Source organism: Anguilla anguilla, chromosome 4, assembly GCF_013347855.1.
Source record: "Anguilla anguilla isolate fAngAng1 chromosome 4, fAngAng1.pri, whole genome shotgun sequence".
NCBI classification, from domain to species: domain Eukaryota; kingdom Metazoa; phylum Chordata; class Actinopteri; order Anguilliformes; family Anguillidae; genus Anguilla; species Anguilla anguilla.
The window spans coordinates 32,875,776-32,896,663 of NC_049204.1; the positions used below are offsets into that span (position 1 = coordinate 32,875,776).

General features: G+C 37.3%; 2 protein-coding genes across 6 annotated transcripts in view; one reads left to right on the forward strand and one right to left on the reverse strand.

Annotated features, from left to right (window-relative positions):
* Positions 1-430: 430 nt before the first annotated feature.
* Positions 431-6,040, reverse strand: idi1 (isopentenyl-diphosphate delta isomerase 1). 2 transcript variants are annotated; one of them, XM_035416128.1, is made up of 5 exons: positions 5,671-6,040; positions 5,084-5,247; positions 4,433-4,525; positions 3,760-3,890; positions 431-1,902 (listed from the first exon to the last, which is right to left on the reverse strand). In XM_035416128.1, exons 1-5 carry the CDS (start codon positions 5,802-5,804, stop codon positions 1,585-1,587), a joined length of 840 nt encoding a protein of 279 aa, XP_035272019.1. In that variant the 5' UTR covers positions 5,805-6,040; the 3' UTR covers positions 431-1,584. The 2 variants fall into 2 exon arrangements, with proteins under 2 accessions (XP_035272019.1, XP_035272020.1); XM_035416129.1 differs by having other exon boundaries at positions 5,851-6,029.
* Positions 6,041-8,009: 1,969 nt separating this feature from the next.
* Positions 8,010-20,888, forward strand: part of wdr37 (WD repeat domain 37) — a 33,036-nt gene continuing 20,157 nt past the window's right edge. Inside the window, exons 1-6 of one of the 4 annotated variants that reach the window (XM_035415485.1) lie at positions 8,010-8,276; positions 8,390-8,421; positions 9,954-10,127; positions 16,126-16,222; positions 16,788-16,883; positions 17,134-17,198. In XM_035415485.1, coding sequence (XP_035271376.1) covers positions 9,990-10,127; positions 16,126-16,222; positions 16,788-16,883; positions 17,134-17,198 — 396 coding nt within the window. In that variant the 5' untranslated portion in view covers positions 8,010-8,276; positions 8,390-8,421; positions 9,954-9,989. Of the gene's footprint in view, positions 8,422-9,953; positions 10,128-16,125; positions 16,223-16,787; positions 16,884-17,133; positions 17,199-20,888 lie in introns of all 4 variants that reach the window. The other 3 variants (XM_035415487.1, XM_035415484.1, XM_035415486.1) reach the window with 3 other exon arrangements.

Genomic DNA, 20,888 nt, shown 5'->3' on the forward strand with positions numbered 1-20,888 from the left:
CTTTTGCATATACAAAACAATTTCCATCTAGATGTGTAGTTCCTCTCTATACATTATCAGTTATTACCTCACAAAACAACATAAACGTTAATTTGCGAATACATCTACCAAAATAAGTAAAATAAAGTCATTTCCGTATGCATAATTGCAAGTCTAAATAATATGCAGTGGAAAATTCTGGAGGAAGAAAATCAGCGTCGTTAATGAGATCTCTCGTTCAGTTATACCGCTGTATATTAATGCTATGTTTGGAATAATAAAACACACTACCCAGTGTAATTAAAGTAATACTTTTCAGTATTCGTCATCTGTAGACCATATTTACTGCATAATTACACTTTCATTATATGGTAACCAATCAACAGTTCAGTTGTACTGTGGGCTACCAATCACAAATGAAATCAATGTGAATAACAACAGACATGTGGCATCAGATCTCCAGCTCTGGTGTTTAATAATGACATGCCATACATCAAAAATGTTTAATTATTTTCATTTTTAGATTTTTGAAAAATGACATCTTTTTGACTTAAACACTTCAATTGCAAGAAAAAACTGATTGTGCCATGGCTCTTTCATTTGTGTAGTATTTGCTGCCACCTGTGGGTAACACAGTAACACCATGAAGTTAATTTTCCAGTATCGCAAAATAATCTTTTGTCAAGATGTGTCATTCAGAACATCAATGATTAAAAGTACATTGTATACTTAATTTGATATTGTTTATTTTATAAAAAGTAGTTGCATCTCCACTTTCATTTTTGGAATCAGAAAATAATTGTCTAGCATCAACACCATGATTACAAGGCAGACTGTCCATCCGTTACGCTATACAGCCGCACAGGTATTAAAAGAATTGAAGTTTAACAGGTTTTAGCAGTCATTGTAGTGGCTGCCTACATCATTACCCAATGGCCATATAAAGTGTATATAGGAACTGGAGAAGGTGAGGGGCCAGGCAATGCGGAACCTGGAACTTTGCAGAGTGCAAAAGAGCTTGCGGCCCACTGAACTCAGTGTAGAGAACCAATCCGTTTTGATGACAAAAAAACCACATCAGTCATACATTTGGTTGTGTTGCAGCTTTTGAAACAATGATTGTTTTGCTCCAGAGGTCTTGGGAATTTATATTTTAATACAAATTTATAACAGAAATACCATAGAGCCCTGTCTATGACGTGTTGTCTACATCTATATACCAGTGCCTCAGTGGCTTAAAATGCCACGGGTCAGACTGAATACAAATCATTTGGATGCAAATATCCCAAAATTCCAATATGCATTATGCGCCTTTTATTTAATCAAGGAAAATAGATATCACAATGATTTTAAAATGTACTGTAAATTAATTTACATCGTGATGGAAACTTCACAGCAACTAGTCTCCACATGGAACATTGCTTCATACCATTACTTCAGTGTTGACTAGGCACTTGGGAGAACATACATTAATTTCTAAAACAGTAAATTCAGCCATGCTCCCGTGAAGAAAATAATGAGCTAGAGACACCCCAAGTGGTTCAGTACATTACAACCGCTGCTTCCTTTCACGTAGTGAAATTAGTCAAAAAAACCTGTGTGCCACTACATCCGGTGGATCTTCTTGTGATCCATGAACTGCTTTAGGTTCTGAAGGTTGTCCCACCACTTGAAGAGGAAGGTTTCTGCAATCAGACTGAACCAGGGCGTGATCAGCAGCTCTTTGTCTTTGGCCCTCCTCAGCATGTCCTTAAGTTCCTCTTTAGTGACATAACAGTGGCTCTTGATCTCATTGGGGTCTGGGTTGACCTCCACGTCCTTCTGCATGAACAGAATGTAGTCGATTTCGTGCTCTCCCCAGATGCCGTCCGACTGGGCCTTGTAGTGTATCCGCGTGAGGTATGTCATCTCCTCTGGAGGGACCTGCACATGCAAATTCATTGACCGTTTCAAAGACATTTGGAAATACTTCAGATAAAACATTTATCAAACCTTTGGCTGCTTTTGTTCAGTATGACTAATTTTTTTATTTATTTAAAGCTATATTTACCATATTTCTATCACAAACATAACTATCAGTGTATGCATTTAACAAAATGGGAAGGATTTTTCTTTCAACATCACATCCTGAATTATATACTATGGTAAATCACAGTTATAATACACATGATATATACTCTACTATATGTTAGCTGGCATAAGGGAATAATTTTGCAGTGCTTTTTTAATTCTGTGCTATTCATGGTTCACCTAAGACAACTGAATACTGCCGAACAACCTTTACCACCTTATTTAACTGTTAAATTGGCAGTTCAATTAAGTGTTTGGGCTTCTTTTCACATGAAAGCACTGTATTTGTGCAATTAGAAATAAATACAAATGTCAACAGAGAAATTAAAAAAAGAAGAAACTTCACATGCACAAATAAATAACTATATATGAATGTGAAAAGAAGCTCAACAGCTTGGATGAACTATCAGTAAACGGGTTAAAGACAATGCTAATTTAATTGGCTATGGAGCACAATTTGAATTTCTTACATGAAGATATATGCAAATAATTTGTTTTCAAATAACCTATCCTTTGTTTCCAAACCATTGTTGTGTCTACAGTATGTTATTCAATAAGTCGGGCTCTATTGGTGTACAGAAAATTCTGACTGGTTGTTGAACTTCATTGTTCTGAATAAACCTGACTAAACCTCACTACACTGCCATTGTAAACTTGTGTGCAGCCACCATGATGCATTGAGATGCAAGGCTATCAAAAAGAAAAGAAAGTGGCAAAAATGAAAAATAGGAACAAATTAAATACTTATTGAAGGGTTAAACTTTAAGTGCCAGAACTGGTGGGGTGGGTATAGCCTACACTGAAAGATGAACACATTTTAAGGGTTCATTCTACAGCAATAGTGGAATGTGGAATTTCAGTATTTCTTGAAATGCATTTCATTTTTTGTCCACACCTTTTTTTTTGGGTGAATTCATTCATTTAAAGAATCCACACAAAAGCCACCTTATTGTTTTAATTTAAATTATTGTATACATTCACTTAAAGAATGCTTGCATCATCCTTTTTTTGACACTGGTGTCACTTGTACTTTGTAACAGAAAACTCAAAATTGTATTTTTCAGTTTGTTCTAGGCAAAAACAGTGTAGGTTAATGATAATACAGTAGAATCCAGTTAATTGCATAACATATCGCATGATGCAGGCATTTGCATAGAAGTGAAAATCCTGAAGCATTTCCCATTAATTCCATTGCAAAGACAAGACATCACATATTGTTACAAACCATTATCACATAGCCTAATTCTGATATTTTCACGTAATTATGTCCAATTACATTGCACGATAATCTATATACGCTGAAAGATGGAAAATGCCTCAAATAAATCAACAATTGCACTATAAAGACACAAAACTGCCAAAATTTACGAAGGTAGGTGGTTCATGTTGAAAATCCCATCTTTAGCGGATGGGCCGCTGTCACGCTCTCCGTCTACTGTTGCATTCTTTTATGCAATTTAGCGGATTCTACTGAAATTCATTTAACGTGTCTAAGGTTGTACGTAAACTTGAAAGCAGTCAAAAGCAGCATCCATGACAAAACTGTACCAGTAAATATGTGGACCATTTCTAATTTATTTAATTATTTTCCAATTTCCCCTATAGGCGGCTTGAAAAACCACTTAGGCGGCCCCCAATGACATTTCAATGCAGGAAAAACCCAGTAATGGACTAATGCATGATTTGTGACCCCCCACCCCTGAAGTGTACCTGACTCTGGGGGATTCCCAGCTCAGCCTCCATTCGTCTCTGGGCAGCACGCCTTACTCCAATTGCATCCTGCTCCTCTAGTTCACCCGGGGTATAGAGGGGGTGACTGCAGCATGTATTGGTAAAACACCCTGTTGCAAAATCAGCCAGGCACTTGTATTAGATACATCAGGACAAGCTTATTTTCAAATGATAATTATTGTGATATCAAATTTCAAAAAGCCCTCCATCATGGAATCCCTTTCCAAAGAGACTGGCTGAAGTTATACTAGGGCAGGGGTGGACAACCAAGGTCCTGGAGAGCCACAAGGTCTGCTGGTTTTCGTTTTTTACTCAGGCACTTAATTGATCAATCAAAGCAATTACACAGTTAAGTCACCTCACCTTGTTGCTTTGACCTCAGTGGTTGCTGTATTTAAGGTGAAAACAAAAACCAAAAGACCCTGTGGCTCTCCAGTACCAGGGTTGGCCACCCCTGAACTAGGCTTACATTAACCACAACCATTCTTTTCTGCAGAAAACGAAATCCCTATGGGGGAAAAAAGCATAGGAAATCTGCCGAGGGTACCCATTGCTCAAAACGGCGAAATCACTTCCGTGTTTTAGGACTACAAACTGTAACACTATTATAATGAAGCTAAAGCCCTTATTATAGTGAAGCAAGTTACGTTACCTGGAAAAGTGATCTTGGCATCAGATCTTTGCTGCAGCAAGAGTTTTTCTTCACTGTTGAACAGAAAAACGCTGAATGCTCGATGCAGTAAGCCTGGGGATATCAAATTAATATCAAATATTTGTTATATATGAGTTTTCCAGTTCACTCACGATACATTTAAGGCGGTGGTAACCAACCCTGTTCTTGGGGAGCTACCATCCTGTAGGTTTTCATTTCAACCCCAATTTACCGCACCTGATTTAACTAATTAGCAGCAGAACAAGATCTCTAGCTGTTGAATGAGGTGAGCTTTGTTAGGCTACAGTGCAAACCTGCAGGACGGTCGATCTCCAGGAACAGGGTTGATTACAACTGATTTAAGGCAATAGTTGTTCAAATGAGTGTACCTCGCATGGCGAGCTAACGCACTTTTTAACATAACACCAGGAATCCTCGTCTAAATGGATATTAAAACTTCAATTTGCAACTTTATCACGCAGTAAATTTATTTCACGAGCTCACCGCAAACGAAAATGAAAGGAACCCAATGAGGCAGCGAGAAAAAAAACATTTAGTCGTAAATAATTACGGTAAAAACAGTTAAAATCAAATCCAATATTACAGAGCCTCTGGATGAAGTTAGACAGATAAGAATTGAACGTCAGTTACCTTTATCAATATTTGAATTCAGATGGCAGTTTTTTTTGCTGTCAGCACCCGTCTTGCAGTCGTTTTCATCGATCAGGATGCACATCTCAGCGAGGAGCTGGACCTGCTTCTCGTCCAGGTCATCCGTGTTTATTTCTGGCATTCTAGCCGATGTTCTTAGCCTTCTGGATGCACAAAAAACCATAGTCAGATTAGCGTGTGAGCCATTACGACCATGGTAAACGTAGCTAGCTAATAGCAAGTAGTATACTGGCGAAACAGTTACCATATCTTCCCTTAGAACAATACTATTTAACGTTAACGGTTAACTAGGGTCCCTGGCATGTAATCTAGCCAGCTAAACTACATGGGACACATGCACGTCGGTTGACCGGCATAGAACTAGCAAGCTCAAAACCTGAAACAACATCGTTAACGTTAAGTCCAAACAAGCTAGGGTAGGTCGCTAAATGTCCGTAACAGTAACGCTAGCTACATCCTCTAAATACAAAGGAGTGAATTTATCTTAAATGGGTTGTAGAAACCAATAGCTTAAAAAATACACCTTTCCCAGTAAAACAAATATCAAATGTCAAACCACCATTTACCCTGAAGGGGTTTTCAGCAGAGCGGCAGAATACTTCGACGTATTTCTCTTCACAAACACTGACACACTGGGCTTCTTGACGCATGGCCTTTCACAGGACACCATCTTTAGCGCCGCCCTCAAGCACCGATGCATCGCAAGACCATAAAAGAACACCAATCAAACGGAATGAGCTTCCTACCACGCCATCGGACCACTGCTGCTTACAGGTCGGAGCAAGCCTGTAAAGGGATTTTTGTTTTACGCCTTATATAACGTAGGTAAAAAGACAACATTTGATACTTCACTTCAGAAAATAACTAGCCAAAACTTCCCGGACACAAAATAAACGGTCGTTTGCAACCACTGTACTCGATTTTTGAAACATGGAAATATTAACTCCTCCCAGTGCTGACGTCGCTTTGAGCCGAAACATAATTGGTTTGCAAACTTGGTGGATATGGAGGACCAAATATGCCAAAATAAAAAATGAATAAATAAATATGACTATAAATAAATACATGTGAATGCAATAAACTGTATAAATAAATGTGCACTTACATTATTAAATGGGTATTTCTGGATTTATTTCTTGATTCATTAATTTCTGTATTTATTTGTCTTTATTAATTTATTAATGTATTTATTTTTTTATTCATTTATGTAAATATTTATTTCCGTATTCATTTATTTCTTTGTCCATATCACAATGAGGGGGCACAGCTTTTACATTCATCCATCCATTATATATACCCACTTATCCTGGAATACGCCCTGGACAGGTCGCCAATCTATCGCAGGGCACACACACCATGCACTCACACATTCATATCTATAGGGCAATTTAGAGTTAGCCTACTTGCATGTCTTTGGACTGTGGGAGGAAACAAGTTCCCGATGGAGACCCACACCGACATGGGGAGAACATGCAAACTCCACACAGAAAGGCTCGGGCCGGGATTTGAACCAAGGACCTTCTTGCTGTGACCACTATGCCAACCCTTTTACATTCATACAATAAAGCCCAGGGTGGGAGAGTAGGAGGCCAATACCGGCAGGTGCAGAGCCAGGGTAAATTGCTGAGCACTACAAACTCTGTGATGCAGTTAACTGGAACAAATTGTCAAAGCATCCATGTGAAAGAGTAAATAATCAGGACTCTAGCTGAGGCCATCGTTAAGAAAATACCTTTTAATAAGAGAACAAGGCCAGATGTTTTACCTTATGAATTTATTTTTGTGTGAAGATCTCAAAGATCTGTTATTTAAATTATTTGAAGTTTGTTTAAAAAATGAAACCTTATCTGAATCTTTTAAGGGCTCATTACCCTACTTCACAAACCTAATAAAGTTATTCTCTTCTTACTCAACATGAACTACAAATTACCAGCTGCTGTATTCGCTAATAGACTAAAACCATGTCTGGAAAAAAATATTTCTAACATGCAACCAGGCTTTATGAAAGACTGACATATCTCTAATAATATTAGGTTTGTTTTAGATGTCTTTGAATATGCAAATTTAATAATGAAAATGAGGTTATATTATTTTAAGATTTGTATAAATAATTTGATTCTGTTGAACCCATGTTTATATTGGAAACTTTTTGGCTTTGGTATTAATTTTAGGAGCTTGATACAGATTCTATTCAAAACATAAATAGTTGTGTTTCCCTAACTAAAGGTACCTCTCCCCAGTTTGAAGTTAATAGAGAGGTTAGACAGGGATGCCGCATTTCTCATTTTTTATTTTTGATTACTGCTGACTTACTCAATATTGTTCACTCCACTTGTATTGAGGGTATCACAGTAGGTGAAAGATCATTAATAACCAGTCAACTGGCAGATGACAAATTTGTTTTTAAGTGATGATAGTCAGGTTTGTAATACTATGTTAGCTTTGATGTGCTTCTCAAATGCACCTGGTCTCATAATTCATGGAAAAAAGTTATATGTACTGTACACAACTTTGACAAAGCATCTGTATGTGTTATGCAAGTCAATCAAGCTGTTAAATATATTGGTATCACAGTCTGCAGAAGTTCCCTTGACAGGATGACATAAAATTTTCCAAAAATTCTGAAAAACAGCAGTTATTTTTTACAGCTGGCGAAAACGTGATTTAATGGAAGTATACCCCGGACTTCTGCAATCCTGTTGTTACTCTATTTCATATATGGTTAACGCAGTTACGTACACCGCAACTGATTTAATTATGTGTATTGATTGTTGCATTCCTTAAAAAAAGTAAATAATAAAAAAATAAAAAAATACAGTGTACCAGGTCAGCCTCGTATACTTCGGCAGTCATGCACTCAGCTCGCTTCAAGCATGCCAGCAGATTGTAAAACAGACGAAGAAAAGAAGATACCCGGATGGTGACTAGTGACGTATTAATGTTGACGCTCTTCTAGGTGCATCTCCAGAGGAAGGAAGATTTGTCAGATAAAATAGCTACATTTATCTATAACAAGCTAATGAATAATTCCTACTGGAAATCAGTCAAAAACCTGGGAGTTATTGTTTTTTTTAAACCTGTGGAAATGGTTAACCAAAAGACACGCTTTCTCTTTTTCTCTGTCGGCAAACTACATAGGGCACGTGCCTAGTTAACTAAGATTTGTTTTAAAGTAAGTAGCATTAGCTGGCTACCGTGCCAGCCAATGACGTCAGTGCCGTTAAATTGGCTATTTACTTTGTGAACTATCGATAACTTTTTTGTTTTACGTCCATATTTTGCTAGCTAGCTTGTCGACTCCCTATCCTCTTTTGAAGGTATTTGGCTTGAAGATTTGTCAGTCCTATTGTAATGTTTCCTTTACAGTACCTCAGTCAGCTATGTCAAGGTGTGCGGGCAGACTGGCTAGTTAGCACTGAGATAAATAATAGATCTATAGCTATTGCATATATGTCGAAGAATCGTGCTTGTCTATCGAGCTAACCCGTTAGCTTACTAACTACTACGTTTTGCCACATTGTTGATAGCTGTAAAGCTATTCGAAGTGCTTGATAGCTTGCTAGCCGGGAAGCGGTTCATTTTAGCATTTTAGCTCTGGCTGCGTCAAACTTCCTAATGGTTAAAGTTAGCTAGTCTAGCTAGTTGGCTAACAATAAATTATGTTGGCTCACGCTGTCTAGTGGCTACTTGCATACAGTGAAACAGTTACACCCATAACATACAAAATAGTGGCTACCGTTGATAGCAGGTGATTGGTAGCAGCTGAGTGCTAGCTGTCGAGCAAATGTCATAATTACACTCAAGATTAGCCAGAGAAACGGGCTTTTCATTGTTACTAGTCTGCATATTCTGAATACTAACAGGCTAATATTGCATTTCAGTTGATCCTTACAAGTTTGTGGCGCAGAAACCTACGACGTAGCTATTTTTTTAATGCATGTTGCATTGGGCCAAGTTTATGATGCAAGGAAGCAAAAATGTTTTTCACACTGTGCGTTGTTAAACCCAGGGTTGTGTTTAACCCTGGGTTAAGAGTCCAGTTAACCCAGGGTTAAAGCACTTCTAGAATGCATTAACCAAGGTTTAAGTGCAGTGTGAAAAGACCTAAAGTGCACTGGAACCAAATTTAGTTGATTTAGCTAATTTGGATCTTGCATGTGGCAAAGCAGTTCTGAATTAATACAAATTTACTTTCAAGAAAGTTCAAAAGGGAATTTGCGAGCATATTCCATGTCTACTTGTATTCAGGTCCCAATTGGGCCAAATGGATTTCATAGGTGCATACCCTATCCTGCAGAATCACTCTGGAGATATCAAACATGTCCTTATTGGTCTTAAAAAGTCCCATGCAAGTTATCGTACAGTTATCCATGTCCAAGTTCCCATTCCCATAATGTATCTTATTCATATAATGAATTCCTTTTCACCTCATCGATTATAAATACGATATTCATTCTTATTATTTCAAATATTCTTTGAGATTTGTCTTGTTTGCATGCATATGTATGTATGTGTATGTATGTGTATTACTGAATCCTGATCATTGTTACAAAATAATTTACAAAATTATTTGTGACATGTCCTACACCCCCAATTAGATCTATGAAAGAATTGACAAGTCATTTTGAACAATCTCCAAGGATCAGAGTGAACAGTAACCTTTTTGGAATAGCCAGGGTTGAAATACTGATTGTGGTTATGATATTAGCTGAGCTTCAGCACATCAGATGAAAACCTGAAATACCCAGTCCTACGCACACCATGATTGGACCAGGATTATGTGTCACTGATTGCACTGATTGTCCCAATGCTGATGTGTAATGCGCGCACGTGGCTCGCTGCGTTTCAGATAGGAAGTGTGGAGAAGACACGTCACTGAGGAGGGATGCCTGTTGAAAGTGGAAGTAGCATCGCCGCCCGCCAGGCAAAGCAGAAACGCAAGTCCCACAGCCTCTCTATCGGCAGGACCAACAGCACGGAGCAAGAGCGCGCAGGAATGCAGAGAGACATGCTGGAGGGCCAGGTAAAGTCCCGCACGCACACACCCCGACCGTCCGCGCGGATCAGGCGACGCTGGGCTCATCCCCCGCTGTTCATACCCTTCACGGTCTCTCTTTCTCACTCTTGCACACAAAGCGGAGCCCTAGAATTTCTGTACATGTTTTTCTGTGAGTTCTCGAGCAGGAAACCAGTTTATCCAAAAAAAAAACAAAAAGTAGGCTTGGTTGGAGCCGGTTTGGCAGCATTGTTTTGGTTTTTACAGCCGGATGAAGCAGTTGTACGGATTGTAAAGTTTTAAAAAAAGAAGTTACCTCTGTTTAACTGTCTGTGTATTTGAGAAAGTGCTTTTTGTGGAATGTAAACAGCACTGTACTTACCTTTCACAGTTGTGATGATTATCTGTTCTGTACATGTTGGTCAATGGATATCAATACGTGTAGAATGAATCCAAAGTAGTCCAGTATGATAGAGTAATTCTGAAATAGGCCTAGGTGTTGGACATGAAACTGTGGTCATTATAAAATATAGTTTGATGTCAACCAGTTTTTTTGAAGGAGAACAGACAGTATTTTTTCCACTTTATTGTGATGGGAGGAAAGCAGAGTAGAGTTGGGATCACAGTACAGAAAGTGCCATAGTGGGCAGAAAATGTAATAGTGGAGTATAATTTTTTTTTGGGGGGGGGGGGGTTGCAACAAAAAATGTTTGTCCTGTTCATGAAATTGTGTTCTAAGTATTAATAAGTTATTCAATTATGCTGCCCAGGCAGAGTTCTCATTTTTTGTTAGGGAACTTTTTTTTTGAGTGTACTTTTTAATTCATGTTTTTTACTTTGGCCATGTCCCTAGATGAAAATGAAATCTGTACGGCACTTTTTGCATCAAGTTGAAAAAACAACCGATAGACTAAAATGATTTTTTGCAGTAGTGTTCTCAGTTACGGACAAACATTGATGGTATCAGAATGATTTGCAGGATAATATAATCGCATACAAATTCTAAACATAAGTTGAGGGCTTTAAAGTCACTCGTGCCTGATATCCCAAATGCCCTCATTTATAGACAACTCAGTGGTTTTCATCAATTTCAATTAAAGTTGTTACTATCACAGTAATGTTATGGTAACATAGGCTATTTGTGGTGCAGTCTCTCCATCCTTCACCTTTAGCCTTTAAAAATAAAATATATATATATATATATATTTTTCCTATACTCATTTCTGTCAAAAGTGAAAAGTTGATGTTTTCATGAGCTAACTAGCTATCTAGCCTAACGTCAGCTGGGTGAATGGTGATGCTTGCTAAGTGCTAGCTAACATTAATCCAAATAATGTTGAAAACTTTGCTGTCTTCCTTGGGGTAGAGGACACTTTCCTTTGAGGAGACAATGCATAACAATGGCTAAATTTTACCGATTTTTAAAAAATGCAAGCATTTTGCTACCTGGCACAGATATAGACGTATGACGTTTTCAAATGATGTTTGCTTTCACGCACTGATGTGTGGCTGCTCAGCTCTACATGCTTCGGCTACTAGCCATGAGAGGGAGGGGGAGGGGCAGCTTGTGCAGTGAAAGGACAGTTGGCTGTATGTCACTTACAAAAGTATAGTGTGTTGCTTATAGTAATTGCTTAAAGTTGCATTGCGTTCCTCTTATCAATGTCTCTGTAGGAGATTTTATTAAGTTGGGAAACCCGATACGGAAATTACGAGTTAGGTCCTCCATTGTGGAACAATAGAATGTGGAACTAAAATTAGAAAAAAAAATAGGGACTATTTACTTGACGGATCATTAGATCAAATCAGATTGGTTACCGCGACGCGGCGAGGGGGTCAAAGTTGAATTTTTGCCATCTCCCCTGCGGCCTCGCTGCCTCTCGCCGCGCCGCCGGCAATCCCAACATGCCTTGCCGGGTCTGGCCGCCACCTCTCATTCAAAATGAATGGAGGCGGCGCCGCCACGCGGCGGGGCCACATATAGTGTGGCTTCACCGTTAGAATGCATATTTAGGTGAGGTAAGAAATATGTGGCACATGTCAAGTTTTTGAACTATTAGGCAATTACTCATACTTTTGACATTCAAAAAATGTGACTATTTTCCCCAGCTGTGTTTAGTTCATACAAGTTCTGTTCACGTGCTATGTTGGTGATCTACAAACTTTATTTACTGCATTCAGGATCTTAACATTTGGGCAGTATACATCTATGTGGAGAAGGAAAGAGGCATGTATATATGCATACACACAAAGACAAGCAGTATATGCCCATATTAACTAATTGTGAAACATTGTTATTTATTTGTTTATAATTATTTCTGATTGTATTTTTAAATGTATTATTTCTGAATGTGTTCTCATAGGACCATGCATTAATTATAACTGTAAAACTGTAATGGTTCTTGTAACCTGCAGAAGCTGTCTTCAGGTTTTTCTATGTTTTAACTGGTGTTGTCCGAGTAACACTTTGGTTCCGTAAAGAAAGACACAGGCTGCTCCAGGCATGTCCATTGCATATATCCAGTAATTGTGTATACTATTGCACATTGACTGCATTATGAGGAGATATTGTAGATATACATAATGTTGCAGTTGACAACTAGTTAGCCGGTATTTTAAGCCCAGGTATTTGGTAGGAATTCTATCATCTTTCCACCAGGTATTAGGCTACTAGTTTATGGATCAAGTGTAAATCCTGCATTTTAAAGAACCTAAATGAGAATGTCTGGTTTTGAGGCTTCAATGTGTCTCCACTTCTCTCTTATTTACTTTGTTGCCACTGTCTGCATTGGCACTGTCAGGTTTCAATATTAGGCCATGAAGGGCATCACTAAGCTGAAAATCAGAGTTTTAATAATAAGTGCCATCCAGCAGTCCAATCAGTGGTAAGCTTGTAGGGTTTTTTCAGACTCTTAGCATGAGGATTGTAGCAGAACCATAAACTGTTGGATAATGCATACATACATGTGGATGCAGTCACACATGCGCGCGCACACACACACGTGCACAGCAATAATAGAGCAAATCATGTTGCAGTTATTTCCGATCATGCCCAGGAACATGCCTGTAAGTGCCATATAATGACTTGATGTAATATTTTATGGCATATTATGGCCTATGTAAATTTTCCAACATCATTTCTTCTTTTTCAATGATGACTGTCCTAATCTTTCTGTCTATGAACTATATTTAATTATGCATATGTTCTAACCGTTGTATATATACAAGTGTGTATGATATACATCATAAATTATTAATCATCATTAAATATATGGTGATATAGGTTCCTCAAAAAAACACCGCGACGTACGAGTACAGAGTGGAATTCAGATATCTGTATGGAGATATTTTACATTTTTGTGGCTTCAGTTGTGTTTAAAGTGTTTAACGCAAGTGGAAAAAAAACAACAAGAAAGTAAATCTGAAGGAAAATTAAGTCCATTAACCTTTCAAAATTTCTCATGTTATCACCATGTTAATCTTTAATGTAAAATGACTGAAATGATCTTTGCTTGCCTTTGTCCTACATGCATAATATTCTTAGAACGTCAAATGATATGCCTGTATTTTTATTGCAGATCATTTTTATGAGCTGACGCCACATTAATGTGCAATAATGGTGGCTTGCTGAGTGCTAATTACGCTTTTCACTACCTTGTTTGATTCTTCTCAGCACCTGTTGGCCCTTTGTCCCTCAGTGTGCCGGTGTAATCGGCCCACCGAGGTTAGGCTGCGCAGCCTCCGGCTTTCTGAATGCCGTCATTATTACCGGTAACCAAGGAGACCTTAATTTTTTGGCACGTGACTGGGCAGCTCTGTAAGAATAAGGGGCCAACTGTTGTTTGCTTACTGGACTTTTCTGTATGTCATGGCATGTGCTGTTGAGCGGACAGAACGGTTAAGCTCATTTTTATGCACAATGCTACCAGTGAATGCTCCTCAAGTGTTTATTCCTCACGTTTGCTGTGTCAAGTGTAGTGATATCCTCATCAGTCAGAGCAAACTCAGTACCTCCATTTTGCAAAGTTTTTTCCCCTTAGTTTTAGACCTCTTTTCTTTGAATAGTTTCCGTCTTCTTCTACATGAAAACAGAGTTCTGGGAATCTCTAAATAGTGAAAATGGAGGTAAGTTAGATTAGTTTCATATATTTGTCAATATATAGCTTCCAATATATAGTTCCATACATTTGTGCTACATTGTATGATGCCTTGCAGTATAATTTAAGATATAATCTTGTGTTTGTTTTGCACAAAACACTCAGTATGCCAGCATGTTTTTATTTTGAGTGTTTCTGCCCTTTTTGGTTCAAAACATAAATGAATAAGTAGTGCTTCGTTCTCATATACATGATAGATGATACCAGTAAACCAGCTGTGGATGTCCATCCTTTTCCCTCATTTCATCTGGATGGTTTTGAGAGTGCTGCTATGCAGAGGACACTGCAGCATTCAATGACATTGGTTTCTCTATCTGAATTTGTTCCGCTTAGTTTTGCAGTGATGTGTTACCTGCACCATACTGTCTATTCAGAAGAGTGCTTCATGTGATTGTTATCATACCACTGAGAAGAAGAATAGTCCACAGTACAATAACATCTGAGAATCTAATTTGCATATTTTGAGTATAAACATGTTTGAAATGTTGGTCCTTTTTTATTTAAGGTATAAAAGGGTATAATGTATTTGATTGTTGTGAGCGTAGTTTATCCTTGTCTATGTTTCCAACCTTAGAAAGTATCAAAATTACAAAAGCAACAACCACACCTATGGGAAAAAAGCCAATAGTTATTAGCAAACACTAAGGCTAGAATTTAAATGATTTATTACATGTATTTAGGCTAGTTGTTGTACATCTCATTTGCTGCCCTATACCAGAAGTCTTGCAGTTCAAAAGCTTGATCATTTGAGGAGGATAGCTTGTTACCATGATTTTCATAAGCAGCAAATTATAGCCTATTAGTTCCTTCAATTAATAATGAGTAATTCAAACTCAGTGCTAATGGTAGCCAATGTTTTTGATTTAGTTATTTAATTAAAGTTGCTAAAGGGGCTTCTGTCTTTAGGTTTTTATGGGTTTTAGGTTTTGTGGTTCAGTAGTAGAATAGTTTTTTTGTTTTTGTCCCTATAACAGAAAGTTATGCCTGGATATCTGTATGTATTGATAATGATGTATTGATGTTCTCAGTGGTTGTCAGATCACAAGGACACAGGGAAAAGATCACAGAGCATTCATACTTCAGGATTTTCCCTTCCATCTAATAACCATGTTTGTTCAACAAAAAAATGAGCATACTATGTTAAAATTAAATCTGTGTTTATTATTTTAGGAAACACTCCAAATATGCGACAGATTTGTTTTTGTATGTTATATGTTCTTTTTCACAAGTTATGTTGTGCTTGAAAAAATGGGTCTTCTGTTTTGGGATTGCAATACAATTTTTATAAATCGTTTCAGAAATACATTATTGGCAACATAGACAGTGACTTTTCAGTTAATTATGGGAGCTTGAGGCATGAGGAATATGTGTTTTCGTAAGTTTGAATGATTGGAATGTTGTGGCACATCAGATTTCACGAATGGCAGATGATGTGTACCCACATCTGTATGGATGATTGTTTTTTTAATTGTAAAGATATATGCAGGTATTTCTGAATTAACTATGAGAAAAAGAGTATTTTTTGCTTTTGGTGTTTGTATAATTAACTGCAGATAGTAAAAATACATACATGCATTCAATAGTTTTGGATATTTCCTTTAATACTGTTATTGAGACTTCTGCTAATACGTTCTTTTTATTTTATTTTTTATAAGTGTCCTTGATAGTGATCCTTGTTATGAATTTCACTATAGTCATTTTATATGTATATATATATATATATATATATATATATATATATATATACATACATATAGTTAGTATATAGTTAGTATTTCACTTCAATTAATTGACTGTTTCATGTGCCGTGCTTATTTTGCATTGGTATGTGTTCATTTAAAAAGCCATATTTATCTTTGTTTCTGTAGGATTCGAAGCTACCCATACATGTGAGAAGCAATCTTCTAGACCTCTTTGGGCAGATTGAGCGGGAATTTGAAAATCTATACATTGAAAATCTGGAATGTAAGTGTTGTTATTTGGCCAACAGGGAACTCTCTTAATTGTTTCTGAGCAGCAGTGTGGTATAACGGTTAAGTACCTGGGTCTATAAGCTAATGGTTTCACGCTCATTTCCTTGGTGGGCTGTTGTAACCCTGTTGTTCCCTACCTTCCAGTTAATTGGGCATGTGCACATAAAAGGGAAAACCTGCTGCTCAGGAGATAAACTTTGGTCTCCTTTAATGTTTGTTTTTTCATGTACTGTGACACCTGTCTGATGCTTAATGAGTAAATACTTGATTTATAACTAATTTTATTTTGCTTCCCATAATCTAATTTAATAACCAATTAAAAAACAATTTTTATGTGATTTTTTAATATGTAATATTAAATGTTATGTATCTTTTCTGATGATAAACATCCAATTAATGTAATGGTGTTTTGAATATTAACATTAAGGCTTGATATTAGTATTAGAGTGAGAAGATGGCACGTTCTTCGTCTTGCTTTTGGTGACCACCTAATTTTCTTGTTGTGTTGTTGTTCGTTATATTCAGCGGCTAACATTGCTAACGTGCTTTTTCTGTAGTGCGGCGAGAAATTGACACACTGAACGAGCGCCTGGCAGTTGAAGGGCAGGCCTTTGATGGAAGCGATCTGGGCAAGGGCCCTTTAAAAGCAAAAGGTTTGTGATTATTCGCTCTGTTTCCAAAGCAAGGTCTTACGTGCTTTAACTATGAGAAAATCAATTCCACTTCCAAATAAAGGACTTAAACGTGCTGAAGCATACGAGACGCTATGTGGCCAAATCAGTTACTCGGCCATTTGATGTAGTTTGTGTGGAGGATGTGATGAATCTCGCTTTCAGATGTGATTTTATTAGTCAAAGTAAACTTTATTTTTGAAGTGAACCATGTTTTCTTTTTTCCTCACAGCTAGTCATAGCACAAGCCAGCTCTCTCAAAAGCTGAAGACCACATACAAAGCATCTACAAGCAAGGTACATACATTGGTTATTAAGAAAATGAATAACCAATTTTAAAAAAAAGTTTTTTTTTAATTGGTTATTAAGAAAATGAATAACCAATTTTAAAAAAAGTTTTTTTTTTCTGGTCTTCTTTTCATCAGGGATATTTCAGTGGGGAAAACATTACTATTTGTGACTGAAGAAAAATAATCATATAGATTAAGCTGTTTACAGGAGTCACTGCAAACATGCTTTAGACTAAGCCTACTGGATAATGCACTATATACTGTATGCATTGCAGCTACACAAATGGTAAAGATTTAAGACCAGATTCACTGTATCACTAAATTGCCATCTTTTAGTTATGCACTGGATATTTCCATTTTATGGTATCACCAGTACTGTCAAATCAAGCCAAATAAATTTTAATTGTATAGCGCTGTTTACAGAAAACTGGGATGTAGAAACAGAAAGACACTTTACAGAGTCGCAGTAAAACAGCACTAAGTAATGAAACTGCTTTCCCCCTTCTGTTTTCAATTGGCCCTAACAGTCTTGATGTGCAGTGGAAGTTATTTTTATTTTAAGGAAGTTTATGAGCCAGGCATTAGAGCATCATGGTTTAAAGCAAGAAAATATTTTTCTACTAACCTTTAAAAGCAGTTTGTACAGCAGAGGTTGCACATATGCACAGATGAATTGTATGGCCTTTAATCACAATTCTAAATATAAATACCAGTTTTTTAATTGTGTCGATATTTCGATATATGGCACAGGCACTTTGCTCCTAAGAACTTGTGCTGTAATGTTGATACAGAAAGCCGCACCCAGGATTCCTCGAGTTCAGCAGTCCACAGGAAACTGAAAATGATTATGATACGAATGTTATTTTTAAAGAGTAATAGGTAATATACACATGTTCAAGCCCTGAAGGCATACCTTTTCTGGGCAAGCTACTCTGCAGATATCCAATGTGTGTTTTCTTGCTTTAGACCAAAAACACAAAATGCCCCCATTGCAGCCATTTTAAAGCTGGAGGTGGTCAGAAACTTTGTCATGTCTGTAATATCCTTTACTCCACACAAATACAGTCTGGACCAATCAAACGCATTCACTAAAACTGATATTTGAAAAAATATTAAAGTGAAAAGTGAATTATCAGTTTAAAATACTGCATACTGCCTGGTCCTGCAAGGTTGTACATATTTTTGTTGTTGACGGAATTGTATTCAAGTGTATGTTAAAGTCAAATTTCAGCTCTTATGAGAATATGAACTATACCTATATGATGCTACCATACAGGTGTAGTTCATTTATCATACACATCATAGTTTAATTCTTTCAAAATCCCTTCTGTGTAAATGTAGTTTATCAGTTGCAGCTTGGCAATAAAGATTTAAGCTCATCAGTTATTTCAGTCTTTGTGAGGTGTGGCTGTACCTTACAGGCCCAAGGCTATTGTAACGTCCTGTTTAAACAAATATTGAAACATTGGTTTATGCATCCTTGCTATTATCATTGCCTGTGAAGGCTGTGTAAGGTATTGCTCTGTATACCTACACACACAGCTGTATTTTTTTGTTTTCACTGTATTATAATCTATTACTTTTGTTGATTCTGGTAAAGTCATGATTGTGTCTTCTGTGTGAAGTGACATCATTATGCAAAAAATTAAACATTTTGGCCTGTGAATGAGTGCGACTCAGGCTGCGGAACAGCATTTAGTACTTCTTCACTAGTTATTCTTTCCACAGACCAGTGGTTTACTGTAATGAGGAAGTCATGCCACATGTCACATAAATCTTTCTGGAAACCTGTCTGGCTTCATCACATTTTGCTGCTTCATCTTATCAGGAAAATGTGGTTGAAAGATACTTGCATTTTACTGAAATCCATTTTCACTCGATAGAAATAGATCATATTTCTAAATTTAAAGCATTTTCCTGAGAATACCTTTAGAGCAATGTTTGTGACTGGTTTATTTAAACTGTCATGCATGGAGAACCATTTCAGACTCGTGTAAGAATGAAAGGGAGATTTATTGGTATATGTCAGTAAATAGCAGAAAAGATGGACTGAATGGACTAGAATTGCACAAATATTTCACATATTCATTGATGCAGTATACAATAGTTTGCAATAATGCCTACTCTCTGAGGTATAATGTAATCCTCATGTTGGCAAATTTCCGATTGTGGACTGATGAATGAATGACACCAGTAACACATGCAATATCTTTTACTTGGTTGATGATTCAGTGGATTCAGTTAAAATGACATTTTTCTCAGATTACACATTTATTTTAAATGAATTGTGTCACAATCGTTAGCCCCTATTGGCACATCAGGAGGGTTGTAGACCATCCAGAATCTTTCCATACAGATTTTTTGATGTCCTTTGGTCTGCCAGTTCAATTGAAACCAGAGGTTTTCACTGAGCTGTGGAGACTATGATGGCCATTGTAAAATATGTATTTTGTGGTCAACCAGCCATGTTTGGAGACATTGTCTTCCTGGAAGATCCACTTGTCGAGTGTCAGGCTCCTGGCAGAGATAACCAGGTGTTGGGCTAAAAAAAAATCCAGTTACTTGGTAGAGGTCATGTTGCCTTTGACCTTAACAAAGACCCCACTTCTACAAAGTGGTGGAAAGATAGACCCACTGCATCAAGATACACCTCTATATTTTACATTAGGTATCAGGCTCATTTCTGCATACACATCATCCTTTCAATGCCAAACCAACCACCGGTGTGCATAGCCAAAGAGCTCTAATCTCCTCTCATCTGCATGTAACTAAATTTGGAGGTGACTACATGGAATCATACTTGGAAGTACTCATCACAGTCTGTCTCTCCATATGGCGTGGAAATCTGTTAAAATGCATGGCACAGATGTTCAAGTGCATGACCACTTAGAAGGTGGAGAAGGACTTTCTGGCCAGTGCACCAAACCTCTCTCAAAATAAGCATAATAAATCAAGTATGTTGGCTTGCCAGTTACATTCTTTCATACTAATGCAATCGCTCAAGAAAAGATTTTGTTTAACAGGTAATTTAGTTTGCAAAAAGATATGTGAACATATTATTCACAGCCTTTATAATTATTTTAAATACAAAAGTTAAAAGTTTGCCTCAGTCTCATGAGCTATATTCTGGCCTGCCCTTGAGTTGTAAAGTGGTTACAAACAAATTTTTTAAAAAAGAGAGATGCAATTTTCCACTACTGGGTCAGTAATTAAAAAGTGTAAAGCCACTGGAACAGTGGTAAACTTGACTGGGAGTTGACAAAATGGCATTGTGTCCGTACATACAGTGAGGTAGATAGATGATTTCTGATGCAAAAAAGGCCAAGGTTGGAGACGTACTAAACTTTGTTGTATCTTCAGGACGCAAAGTCTCCAAGTGTATCATCAGACTCCACCTCCATCCCAGTAGGCTTTTTGCAAGGGCTGCCAGAGAAAAACCTGTATTGAGGGCAATCTAAGTAAGCATCTGGAGTTTGCTAAATGGCATTGGAACTTTGATTGGAACCAGGTGTTATGGTCAAATGAGAACAAAATTGAGCTTTTTGGCCACATACACCAGAGGTTTGGTGTCAGAAGAAGGACACTTGAAACAAAAAATGATATTGAAAAGAATGGCGTACTTGCAGTGAACTCCTGTGATGGATTTTTATCACGGGGTTGCTTTGGATAAGTCACTGTCTGCACGCCTTTGTTATTT

Excerpts from the sequence above, each read along its gene's own strand:
- idi1 (XM_035416128.1), bottom strand. The coding sequence starts at position 5,804 with ATGCATCGGTGCTTGAGGGCGGCGCTAAAGATGGTGTCCTGTGAAAGG. Across the intron at positions 4,526-5,083 it reads GAATTCAAATATTGATAAAG|GCTTACTGCATCGAGCATTC; the intron begins GTAACTGACGTT and ends TGATATCCCCAG. Across the intron at positions 3,891-4,432 it reads TGCCAAGATCACTTTTCCAG|GGTGTTTTACCAATACATGC; the intron begins GTAACGTAACTT and ends ATTTTGCAACAG.